Here is a 13,246-nt window from a genome sequence, read left to right on the forward strand (position 1 = left end):
TTTAGGCCGCATTTCTTTCTTACCACAATTTTGTAAACGTTGTGCCGCGTTTGTTGGTTTTTCCTAACTGCTACAAAAGTAGAAACAAATACATCGTGTAACAAGTCTTTACTGACCCTGTTTGAACTTTCAATAATGCATGCACATGTTGTTGGTAAACAGACTTTTTACAAACGTAGATACAAATACTTCGTTAAATCAGATTGAAGTTAGAAGCAAATGTAGTGTTTGCGCTAACAAACGACAAACTGCAGACGCATTTTTAGCGTTTGCATAGTTTGTCAAAGTTTATGTAAACTTTGCAAACTTGTGTTTGAAAGAAATGATCAAAATATGTGCGCGCTTAGCCGTTTGCATCGTTTGTGTTAGAAAGAAATTCGGCCTTAGTCTTAAGATAAGGCGAAATATCATATATAAAATTTAGCATAAATAAATATCAATATTTTTTATTGGAGCGTTATACGTTTATGTTCCGGACCATATGAATATTGGACCATACGCGTATGGTGATGACCATATGGGTATACACTCATATGGTCGGGTTAATTAACACTCTGTTACAGTTTACTTTTAATACTTCCAAACTCTTCATATGGTATGAATAAAGGCAACAGTAGTATACCGCTGTTCAAAACTCATAAATCCAGGGACAAAAAACAAAATCGGGGTAACAAACTAAAACCGAGGGAAACGCATTAAATATAAGAGGAGAACAACGACATAACACCGAAACGTAACACACACAGAAACGGACAAAGCATCAGACAAAACACCACGAGAATAACAAATATAACAAGAAAACCAAATACATGAATTTGGGATAGACAAGTACCGTGCCACCTCTGATCTCAATATCTATTCAATACCGTTCATTAGAAAGACGATATCATATAGTTAATTTTATTATTATATTATATTAAAAAGATAAGCTAAATAAAAATTAAAGGTTCACAAGGTTAATTTTGCTTATTTGTCAAATTCATAGTAAACATATTTTATACCGATGGTCATTAGCGATTTGTTATTACGAGTGAATTGTAATATGTCGACTAAAAAAATTCCAAAGTTTTCTTAATGAACTGTTACACAAAAAAAATCAGTGGAAAGTAACATAGTTTTTTTAAAGTTGTCTTGTGAATATGGTGTATTGAAGTCATTTTACGATATTTGAGATCTATAGCTTCTTAAAAACACCGTAGAGATCCGAATGGTTAAAGACCTCGGTTTCACTGTACGCAACTGCATAAAGGCTAGATTTTCACTCGCAAACAAAAGGTGTAAATGAAAAGGATCGTGCACTAATTTCTTGCACTGCAACAAAGCTATGATACCGTTTGGAAGTGAATGTCACACCAAGCCTACATGCAAGAATGTAACCAGCGATGAAACTAACTATGGCATCAATATTTAATTTTTAAGTAGTTTTTGGTTTATAAAATTAATAAACTCTCGTGTAACCATCACTGGTTGTTTTAGATAAAGTTTTTGTATTATTGAAACGTTTATACTGTAGTTTAAAAAACAAATACCTTTATGGTCAAAATAATCATATGGTCCGGTCCGTTAATAACCAAACGAGTATTATACTCGTATGGTCGAACCATATGAGTATACGCATATGGTCATGACCATACACGTATGGTCCAAATACTCATATGGTCCGGAACATGTACATTACACATTTAACATTAAATTGTACATACGAAACAATAAAAGTTTTTTAAAAAATTATTCAAATTCAGTCTTTCTTAAATTATACTTTCATAAAACGCTTTGGCTCTTTCGATGCATGACCCATATTCATAAAGAGGTTTATATCCAAGCATAGTTTTCGCTTTGTCGTAAGTGACATAGAAAGTCGTATTAAGAAAGGCTAAACTACCAAACGAAAAATGTACTGTCGGCAAAGTTATTCTCAGGAACCGTAAAATAAATAGTATACAGAAAAACAGAAACATTAAAGACATCGCAATCCAATATGGAACATGCCATTTAGAGGTCTTAGTACCAAAATGGTTAAAAAATGGTTTCATTGTTTCAGGATATGAGGCTGGTGGTGTATCGTCGGCGGCAAAGAAAAAATGTCCTCCAAGCGACGAATTATTAGGTAAAGCTTCTGCTGCTGTGACGAACATCATTGCAGTGTTTCCAACATAACTGAACTGTACTGTAGCATCCATAGGTCCAACCACAGGGAATGTTTTACCCTTGAATGGGCGAACGGCAAGAGGTATCTGTACGTTGTCCAATTCCCCAAACATAGGCAAAGGTAGAATTGCAAGAGTTCTCAGAACATTTCCTGCCATAAATAATACAGTTAATAAAATATATGTTAAATGTTATATTAATTTATTTGGGAATAACCAAAGTTTTAAATCTGTCAGTCTTATTCCTTAATAATATCATGATATATTTCATTCTTAAAAACATTAAGTTATCTTTTATTTTTATTATTATTATTATTATTATTATTATTCGATATTATTATTATTATTATTAAATTAGAGGTCTTAAATATGTGAGGATCGATTTTTCGAATACATGTCCTCCTCGTGACGTCTGTTAAAAGAAACATGTGTCAATCAAATTATAATTTCTAAATTTGGAATTCTGTATTCTCGGAAATTACATTTATTCCTCCGGATTCATGTTGATAAAATGCATACATGGCTCACTTAGTCAAACATAGTGTATGATCTCAAACGACACATGCAATTCAATTGCATCAAGCTATAGTTTAGTACAAAATTTATATTTTGGGGATGCTGAGGACCACCTTCGCGTTTAGGATTTTCCTGCTGCATTGCCTGTCATCTGTATCTTCCCCATTTCCATTCTCAATTTGAGTTGTTCCTTTTTTCTACTTAATTGTTGAACATAATACATATATCACTACTATTCGGTCAAATTTTTAAACATGGCGTAAGTACTTACCATTATTCAATTTAGAACCATTGGCAGATAAGACCATATCTTGTGCTTTAGCTTTAGACGAGGCATAGGCTTTATAATAGAATCTAGATGGTTGTGAAACAGATGTTTCTGTTCCGTCCATCACAGCCTCCGGACCAAGATATAATGAACTAGAACTACAGTAAATAAGGTACGGCACATTCTCCTCCCGACATGCATTCAATACGACCTCTGTACCTGTTGTGGAAATGTTAACAATACAAATTAGATGGGTTTCAAAGCATTAAGAAGTTTTACTGGGATACATGCATAGCAGAAGATGCTTTTTCGCTAGAAATGCTCTTCACCTCGAGTTTGATTTGTCTTTTTAAAAACGCCACTTTTGAGTCAAATTAAAGCAAACTTGGGGGTAGAAATGAACTTTACCATTAGTCGTCAAACTATCATTTTCAGCTACAGTTAGCGTCAAATTGATTGAAATGTTACACTGATTCGTCTAAATATTAGGGATGGCAACGAGTACTCGAGTACTCGGGTACTCGCTCGGAAGGCCGAGTACTCGAGTACAGTTTTAATACTCGGATACTCGTTTGCCTGTTATACATCTTTCACATTTCCACTAACTTTAACTCCATTGAAATATCCACTTCGTAAAACTAAATAAAATTAATTAACAATATAAATCTGTTTATCCTGAGGCTACTATTTGTTATAGTAGTCCCATCAACGGCCTTTCCTTCCGCGAGGGAAGGTTTTCATCTGCACTACTTGTAATACTTTCATGAATTAAAAATAAACTCATCACAAGCCGTAAAAATTTCTTTTGTTTGTTAATCAAGAATTCTATGTAAACGTGATTGGTATGAGATATACATTTAAATTAATTAAGATTACCCGCATGCGATTATGCGCAGACACTGCCTAACAGAAACACTGCATCCCACCTAAAAACTAAACTTTTCAATAGACGTTTTAGATTCATCCGAGTACTCGCGAGTACTCGAGTATCATGACCGAGTATCCGAGTATTAAATTTCAGATCTTTTGACATCCCTACTAAATATCCTTATCGTGATTCGTCAGAGGTCTAAAAAAAATTATCGTTGCGGTTTTTATTGGAAAAATCTAGCGTCGTCATTCGAAAAAAAATCAATAGATTTTTTTATCGCATAGAATAGAGTACATTTTATTGTCATGAATCATAGATTACCGTTAACGTCATTCGGCAACAATTTTTATAGTTATTCGTCATGAGGGTATGCCTATTACGAGCATCAAACATGCGTCCTGTGTAATGATTCATAATTTTGTGTTTTTGATAATTTTCACGATGATCAATCACCCGATCTCCTTTCATTTTGAGTTCATGCCATTCCATCAAATTTCTCTTTCATTTGTGAACAAAGCCAATTACAAGGTATGACTAAGACAACTACATGCTTTTCGTTGTCCAATTTGTCCCCATAAAGATTTTTGACGATATGGAGGCAAATAAGGTCATCATCACAAAAAATGGTATACTGTCATAAACGAAAACATTGAATGTCTTTAACTAAATGTTGAGCTACCTTGAAATAGATTTATTAGGTCTTCATAAATTTGTTCTGTTCATTTATATATTTCTTATTTAGTGTGACGTCCATTCATATCACTGAACTAGTACACATTTTTGTTTAGGGGCCAGCTGGAGCACGCATCCGGGTGCAGGATTTTCTCGCTGCATTGATGACCCATTGGTGGCCTTCGGCTGTTTTCTTTTTGGTCTGGTTCTTGTCTCTTTGACATATTCTCAATTATCATTCCCAAATTTAGTTAGTCTTATAAATGAAGGCTACCTTTGACATTAACTTCATTTAGAATGGCTTGGTTAGGGAACTGGTTGTAGTCAATAATGGACGCAACATGTAAAACAATATCAACCCCATGGCAAGCTCGTTCTACTAAATCTTTGTCTGTTATACTACCGGTAAATGTTTGCATTGGCTTCTTAATCTCAAATTCTAAAAAATGAATTAAACACAATAATATCTTACATAACAGCGTTAATGTACATATTTTTCATTGGTGATACATACACGTGCATCCTTTTCATTATTGTCATCATCTGAACGGCATTGGACTAGCTTTCGGTAACTACAATTACTCTCAGATGTGTGTATTTAAGGGTTGATAATTTATTTTTGGTGTTTTGTATCGTTCTAAGGAGATATGTACTTATCAAGTACTTGTTATAATAGTGTGCTCTTACGAAAATGTCCCAGGGGATTGGATGCCCGCATCCATATATAATATAGTATTCTGTGATGCCTTTACTAGTATGTAACTCAGGGGTAATCGTTTGTTCTTGTTCATAATATTGTTTTTTCGCTTATTGGTTTGTAAATCAATCAGGTCGTTAGTTTCTCTCAATAGATATAAAAAGAAAAGCAAGTTATAAAGGGATTTAAACTGTTTTAATCTGTCCTCTCGGTGACTTTTGAAGCTTTCTCTGCATTATATGTTTTGTTCATTGTTAAAGGTCATATGGTGACCTACATTTCTCAGTCAATTGATCTCATGTGGCCAGTTCTCACATTGACAGTCATACCAATTCTTCCTATTTTTTATATTGCAGTGCGTGGTTGATCTATAATTTCTTAAATACAGCTGTAATTAACTGTATATTCAATTCTACATATCAAACCGATACACCACTGTTGTCTCATTTTAGTAAAAATAACGTTGTTAAAAGTATCAGTATATATATTTACCTAGCTTTTGCTTATAGTCGACCACATCTAACACTCTAATTTCTTTAACATTTTCTCCATAGAGTTGTAAGTGTTTCACAACATGCTGACCAAGAAATCCACTCCCGCCTGTTACCAAAACAACGTGTTTCATGGTTGTTTCCTGTGCGAAAACAAACAAAACATTTGCATAAATTTTCTAAAATTGTCCCATTTTAATATTTGCATCTGCACAAACAAAAATCATAAAAACTACTTCTAGTGTGTTCATGTTAGAAAAAAATCTGGTTCAGAAAGAGACATTTATTAATTTTCCAAGGTTTGGAGAACCATGGTCATTGAATAAAGAATATCTGTTTTTTACATAAGCAATACGACAAGTATTATAAGAGGAGTAGAAATAACTGACCTTACCAATGCAACAGAGTTCACCCTCGGTATTTCGTGAGTTTCATGTTGACTATACTTTTGGTTTCTGTATTAATTGTTGTGTGGGCTTTGAAATGTCTGTTTACCTTTTTATTAGGCACGGTGTTTTGCTCTATTTCGTCAACTCTTTTTTTTAAAGTCTTCTAATTAACTTTTCCACTTTGCAACTACTTACCCAACAGATGTCATGTACTCCTTGTCTTCGTTTTTGTATAACTATGCTAACTTGCTGCACTTCACTTTTATCAATTGTCAATCAGGTTATCACCACAATATTTTATCAGTCTAGACCTTGTAGTTGTTATCAGTTATTTACATCCCGGTTTGTGTTATTGCCAATAAACAAATTGTGCACAGAAAATTGAAAATAAATTATTAGATAACAAACATAAAAGAAGTCGAAAACTTTTAATTGAAGAATTGCAATAATGAAATAAGTGCATTTTAACGTTATAAACCATTTTGCATTTGAAGTTTTTTACGATCGATCGGGCAACAAAAAATGTATTCTTTAATTTGCTATTCTTCATAACGGTCATTTTTAAATGGATTGTATTGTAATGCTTCAACAAATGTTTTATTTTGGTTGATGCAGTAAGACATGATTTCTGTTTGTGGCCTATCTTTAAAGGAAACATAACTGTGGTACAGCATGTATGATGTCACAAATCTCGACTCTGATTTGACGAAATTTTGGACTTGAATAATAACTCACAAAAAAAACTGCATATGTTACAACAAAAGGAAAACATTCATGATATTACGGACATAAAATCAAACATAAAAATGACATTATCCAGATGAATGAAAATAAATTGAGATAAAGAAGGTTTCATTATCACCACTGTCATAATATTTCGTGGGTTTGTTTTCGTTTATAATGCCTTTTATATATATATATGTTAGTATTTTAATATCACCGACAGGTCATTAGATCTGCAAGGTCAATGAACTAGGCTATTAATAGCTCGAATGCTATAAGTAAATATCTTATCTATTTTGAGTACTTAAAAGTGCAGTCCACAACTTCGAAGGCGTAATAATTACCTCAAATAGTTACAGATGATACCTCGCTGAAGTACGTCAATTATTTATATTCATTATTCAAAATTCAATCATGTACATAGCTAACTATATGGTATGGGTTTTTTCCATTTCTGAAAACCGTAGTGTTTGCTATAATTGCTAACATCAACTTCATTTGATTTTTTTTTTTGGATAGGTGTCTCACTGGCAAGTATACCACACCTCCTTATTTTTTTTATATAAACTTTCATGCCGACTGAGACCTTACGATTTATTCAACTTAGTAGTGACTCTGCAAGAATATAAAAAAAAATACCGAGCTCCAAGGACAAAAGGAAAACACCGGTCATATTCTTGACTTGGTACAGGCATTTCCTAGAAATGATGGATTAAACCGTATTTAACAGCTAGCTGACGTCTCTATTGTATGTGTTTCTTTGCCTAATACGTTCTCCTATTTATTTGTATTGTAGTCCTGTAATATTATGTCGTCATTTTAATGTTATATTTAACATTGCCATTTAAGTGCAAGGTTTGGCATGCCACAAAACCAGGTTCAACCCACCATTTTTTTCTTCAAAAATGTCCTGTACCAAGTCAGGAAAATGGGCATTGTTATATCATAGTTCGTTTCTGTGTGTGTGTAACATTTTTACGTTGTGTTTCCGTTGTGTCGTTTGTTTTCTCTTATATTTTAGTGTGAATTCACATTATACTATAAGACGTGTCATGGTACTTTTCTTTCCCAAATTCATGTATTTGGTTTTGATGTTATATTTGTTATTCTCATCAGATTTTGTCTATTGTTTAGTCCGTTTCTGCGTGTGTTACATATAAATGTTGTGTCGTTGTTCTCCTCTTATATTTAATGCGTTTCCCTCAGTTTTGGTTTGTTACCCCGATTTTGTGTTTTGTCCATAGATTTACGAGTTTTGAACAGCGATATACTACTGTTGCTTTTATTTGTATAACAGTCTTTATCGCTATTTTGTGCATTTTTCCTCTGATCATTTTTGTGATATTTTTCATATCATTCTACTCGCTTGCGATGGAAAATTGTAGCTAGAAGCAAAGGAGTCACGTGGCGTTGCTAACGAAATTGACATGAAATCGAATCGCCGACCAATCGTGGGAAAACTGGAAAGCCGGAGTGACCTGCATGAATCGCCGACCAATCGTGGGAAAACTGGAAATAGTGGCATATTGAATGATTTAACATCATAAGTAATGTCATGCATATAAACTACGCAACACAAATTATAATTCAACTTTTATAAAATAACTAACAACAGAAACGATTAAAATGATGTATGACATTTTTTTTGTCACCCAAGTAATGCATTAATATAAGAAATCATGGAAAATATTAAATAGCGTCTATAATCCATTGTGGATGTGGTGAACAAGTGACCAATAGCCTCATCCATCCAATGTCAAGGATACATTTACTTTTTTATTTATTTTTTATTTTTGTTATGTGTCGTTAGTTTTCTCGTTGGAATTGTTATACATTGTCATTTCGTGGCCTTTTATAGCTGACTATGTGGTATGGGCTTTGCTCATTGTTGAAGGCCGTACGGTGATCTATAGTTGTTAATTTCTGTGACATTTTGGTCTCTTGTGGAGAGTTGTCTCATTGGCAATCATACCACATCTTCTTTTTTTTTTATATATACTTGTGTATTTATCAAAAATGTAAATATAGTATAGTATTTTTAGTATAACATACAAAAGAGATTTTTGCACAGTATGATTTACAATGACTACCACTTGAATTCTTTTGACAGTTAAACAAATTTAAGAACTTACAGAATTACAGTAAAGTCGTCGTTAAATCATTGCGAGACAGTAGTATACATGGAAAGATGAGTGTTTGAATTCAAAGTCTTCAGCAAAAAATATTAAACAGTATTTTATTTCAAATTATCTTCGAATAGAAGGTATTTGATCGTCTGACTGCAGTATCATAGTCATAGATGGGTTCGTATTCTAGCAATGTCTTGGCTTTGTCGTAAGTAACATAAAAGGTTGTATTTAAAAATGCTATGCTCCCGAATGTGAAATGCAAATTTGGCAAGTTGACTGGTTTAAACAGACGAACTATATAAAGTAAACAATAAAATAAAAACATCATAAACATCGTAAACCAGTAGGGTATATACCAGGTTGATGGTCTGGAACCTACTAGATCTAAAAATGGTTTCATTACACCGGGCAATGTATCTGGTGGAGTGTCGTCTGCAGCAAAGAAAAAATGGCCGCCAAGAGCTGGATTGTTCGGTATTGATTCTGCTGCTTTCACAAACATCATTGCTGTATTTCCAACATAGCTATATTGTAAAATGGCTGTCATACGACCGACTAATGGATAAGTTGTTCCTTTGAAAGGCCTTATTGAAAGTGGAATAGCCATATAGTCCAATTCGCCGTACATTGGTAACGGTAGAATGGCAATTGTTCGAAGCTGTTTTCCTAAAATGATAAGTTAAACTGATTGTTTTATTTTGAAAAGAAATTGATTTAATTGCTTTAAATTATGTGTAGTGTTAAAGTCTCCATGTTCCAGACATTTTACCAGAATAAAACTCAAGGTTTTTAAAAAATAAATCAGATTGCGTGTTTCTGAAGAAAAAAAAACAAACAAACACACACATACTTTCATTACTGTTTTAACTCTCGTTTTTTCTTTTCAGATTTATCTCAATATCTAAAACTACATCAATCGTATTTAAGCATATTTTTATGAATTGTACAAGAATCTTCATGTGTGTTTGAAAATACCTTTTCCAAGTCAGGAAAATTACAGTTATTGTCCATTCGTTTGATGTGTTTTATCATTTTGCCTTTTGGTTAAGATCTTTCCGTTTTGAATTTTCCTCGGAGTTTGTTATTTTTGTGATTATACTTTTTAGTTTTTTTGTCTGTATCAGTATCAAAGAGAAGATTTCCTAAGTTCAAAAAACTTGTATCTGATCCATGATTTCTAGGCTTTAAACAAAAATATACTAAATGTTATGCAACCAATTCTCTCATAATTATAGTATGATGTAAAAAATATAATAACGAATATATACCATTGCTTAGTGTTGTTCCGTTTGCAGATATGACTATGTCTTGTGCTGTAAGTTTTGAATACGCATATGCATCAAAGTATAATTTTGATGGATGTTTTACTGTCGTTTCCGTTCCTCCACGTGACTCCTCCGGTCCGGCAAAGATACCACTGGAACCACAGTATATTAGATAAGGAACATTCTCCTCTCTACACGCTTCAATAATAGTCTGTGTACCTTTATAAAATATGAGTTGAACAGTAAATTATATTTTATATGAGATACAATGAATGAAATGCTAGTGTTATATACTAAAGAGCATTTTGTTTCTTTCAATTTCTTTTAGTCAAAATGTATGTTTTTTCGTGTGTTAATTGCTCTGTGTGTTTATGTTAGAATTGATTGTTAATGTCTGTATCATTCTAAATGTTGTTTCATTTTTTTTTTTTTTCGTGAGGATAATTATGTGTAATGACTTTTTAAAGGCTGAGTTTTGTGAGATTTAAGTAGTTTTCATTTACGTATGAGGTTTTGCGACGGTTTTTTTTTTAATTGTCGTGTCTTCCGTTACAATAATGCCTGGCTTGTGTTATATCATTATGCCTTATTAAGTGTCGAAGGACAATAATGTCACGCATTCGAAAGTCAACCCAATAATGAACACGCACAATGCTTAGCAAAATAGTGATTTTACCTAATATATTTACTTCATGTAGAATCTTTCTATTCGGAAATAATGACCAGTCAATCATAGAGGCTATATGTAGAACAATGTCAACACCACGACAAGCTTGCTGGACAAGTGCCTGGTCGGTTATACTCCCTGTATACGATAGTATGCTTTGCTTTGCTTCAAATTCTACAAATAAATCCGAAATTCGTATCATTTGCATCCGTTTTCTTTCAAATCAAATAATTTCATAAGGTACTGAATTATAATCATGAAATATAATTAAAAAATAAGCATTTTGTGGTTTCCGTTTTAATGTAGAAAACTGATAGTTTCAAACGATTTTTGCAACTGAATTCATATTTCATGAGTAAAAACATTATCATGAATGCCAGAATCGTCCACGGTCATACTTGCCTGAGGTAATTGCAATCTTAGTTTTTACATAATGTTTTTAACTTAAATTTATACTGGTTAATTATAAAAACCAATACCTAGCTTTTGTTCATATGGAACCTTGTCTAAAACTCGTATTTCTTTGACGCTATCACCATACAGCTGTAAATGTTTCACTACATGTTGTCCGAGAAATCCACTTCCACCCGTTACCAAGACAACATACTTGCTCATCTTGCATAATTCATTCTGTATGAAAAAATGTAATAAAATGTTTGTCATCTAAAAGGTGCGACAAACGTAGTTATAATACTTGGAAAAGTTGTTAGTGGTTGATATTTGATGGTTAATATTTAACACCACTATCAGCACTCCTGGCTAAATCATAGGTCAATTTGTTGAGTGAGTTTTCTCAACCGACCTATAACAGGAAAAGGGGCAATCTTATTCAACTGAGATCGAAATCGAGAGCATCTTGCCCGAAGTCGGGTTCGACATCATAACAGAAGTGTTAGCAGACCAGTAATCACTGAAGATGGACCACTTCGAGAACACACACCCCTCCCCCCTCCCAACACCACCCATCCTCGTTGCTATAGGCAATCTGGTATGATCTCAATATCCACTATATACCTAGTAATAATTTTTACATTACAATTAAATCAAAGTCCTTTTAAATTTGTTCTAGATGCTGTCCTAAGTTAACTGTCGTTCATGTTATTTTATTAATCAAATATTTAATTGAGTCTTAACACTATCTCTTTATCTAGACAAATATTTCAAGCAGTTCTAGCTTAAATGCATGCCTTTTTTTTAAATCAAGAAAACAATGTATACATTATATAATGATGCAACTACTACTTACAAACTGGATCTATCAATACTATACTAGACGGTCGATGTCCAACTGTCTATCTTAGAATCAGTATAAATATATCAAATTAATATAAATAGTCATAATATTTAAATATATTCGTTTTTATTTATATGAGATAACATTTTACACGTATCGATATTAAATTCAAACACCTGTGCCACTTTGTAAGAAATTGAAAAACTAATAGAATATATTTCTCTAAAAAGTAACATTTGAAAATGAATAGGATAAACTCGGATGAGAAAAAAACCTGTGAACTATATTTGTTCCATTGTCAATCTCAATAAATGAACTCGATTGATTTGAATGATGTCGAAATTTAAACATAGTTTATGCGAAATATGCAGCTTATTTTTTTTTTGGACTGAAAAAAAGAAGACAAAGAGCATTGCTGACTAGGGACAGGCACATACAGTTATTGTTAGATTAAACTACTAGTTTTTTTTAAATCTCAAATAAGAATTAGAAGATACCAAAGGGGAGATACAAAATCGTCAGTAGAAGAGAAAATGAAAATATTACTGAAAAAAAAAACTAAAATCAAGGAAAACGTGGTAAACTGAAGACTTTGCAACACGCACTGAACTAAAAAAAAAATACACTCATCATGTCTTTCAAGAGGTATAGGAACGAGAACTCAAAATAATCTGATTTTTATTTTCATAATAATGTTTAATAGACTTATTTTTATATATTTTTTTTAAGTCTGAAGTTTTATTACTAGCAATTTGCGTCCTTCTAGACATATTATTAAAGTAATTCATCGGAAATGGGGAATGTATCAAAGAGACAACAACCCGACCATAGAGCAAACAACAGCAGAAGGTCACCAACAGGTCTTCAATGCATCGAGAAATTCCCGCACCCGAAACGTTCTTCAGCTGGAATACATGCATACATATGCATACATGTGTGGTCAAAAGTTTGACATATCAAATTAACTGTCAAATACTGCAGGCTTGAGATGAAAAAGACGATATTTATTAATAAACTTCAAATAAATGAATAATAATATACTAACTCTCCAATCTCAATTTTATTAGTTATAAGTTACAAAATTAATGAATATAGAAAATAGTTTCATTCTACTGCACTTTGTATAGATTTCTATCGGGACTTTAATCATTCATTATTTAAATAGTGTCAATGCGTG

General features: G+C 32.7%; 2 protein-coding genes across 2 annotated transcripts; both read right to left on the reverse strand.

Annotated features, from left to right (window-relative positions):
• Positions 1-1,712: 1,712 nt before the first annotated feature.
• On the reverse strand, positions 1,713-6,354 carry LOC143075049 (3 beta-hydroxysteroid dehydrogenase/Delta 5-->4-isomerase type 2-like). Its single transcript, XM_076250303.1, has 5 exons — positions 6,247-6,354; positions 5,664-5,805; positions 4,749-4,913; positions 2,935-3,150; positions 1,713-2,299 (listed from the first exon to the last, which is right to left on the reverse strand). Exons 2-5 carry the CDS (start codon positions 5,794-5,796, stop codon positions 1,749-1,751), a joined length of 1,065 nt encoding a protein of 354 aa, XP_076106418.1. The 5' UTR covers positions 5,797-5,805; positions 6,247-6,354; the 3' UTR covers positions 1,713-1,748.
• Positions 6,355-8,991: 2,637 nt separating this feature from the next.
• On the reverse strand, positions 8,992-12,185 carry LOC143075050 (3 beta-hydroxysteroid dehydrogenase/Delta 5-->4-isomerase type 2-like). The gene is made up of 5 exons (XM_076250304.1): positions 12,082-12,185; positions 11,315-11,465; positions 10,845-11,009; positions 10,172-10,387; positions 8,992-9,569 (listed from the first exon to the last, which is right to left on the reverse strand). The coding sequence occupies exons 2-5, from the start codon at positions 11,448-11,450 to the stop codon at positions 9,016-9,018; spliced, it is 1,071 nt and encodes a 356-aa protein (XP_076106419.1). The 5' UTR covers positions 11,451-11,465; positions 12,082-12,185; the 3' UTR covers positions 8,992-9,015.
• Positions 12,186-13,246: the final 1,061 nt, after the last annotated feature.

This window comes from Mytilus galloprovincialis, chromosome 5, assembly GCF_965363235.1.
Source record: "Mytilus galloprovincialis chromosome 5, xbMytGall1.hap1.1, whole genome shotgun sequence".
Lineage (NCBI taxonomy): Eukaryota > Metazoa > Mollusca > Bivalvia > Mytilida > Mytilidae > Mytilus > Mytilus galloprovincialis.

Coding starts and splice junctions, on each gene's coding strand:
- LOC143075049 (XM_076250303.1), bottom strand. CDS start 5,796: ATGAAACACGTTGTTTTGGTAACAGGCGGGAGTGGATTTCTTGGTCAG. Junction 4,914..5,663: donor CGACTATAAGCAAAAGCTAG/GTAAATATATAT, acceptor TTCATTTTTTAG/AATTTGAGATTAAGAAGCCA. Junction 3,151..4,748: donor AAATGAAGTTAATGTCAAAG/GTAGCCTTCATT, acceptor TTTCCACAACAG/GTACAGAGGTCGTATTGAAT.
- LOC143075050 (XM_076250304.1), bottom strand. CDS start 11,450: ATGAGCAAGTATGTTGTCTTGGTAACGGGTGGAAGTGGATTTCTCGGA. Junction 11,010..11,314: donor TCCATATGAACAAAAGCTAG/GTATTGGTTTTT, acceptor ATTTATTTGTAG/AATTTGAAGCAAAGCAAAGC. Junction 9,570..10,171: donor CGGAACAACACTAAGCAATG/GTATATATTCGT, acceptor TTATCATTTTAG/GAAAACAGCTTCGAACAATT.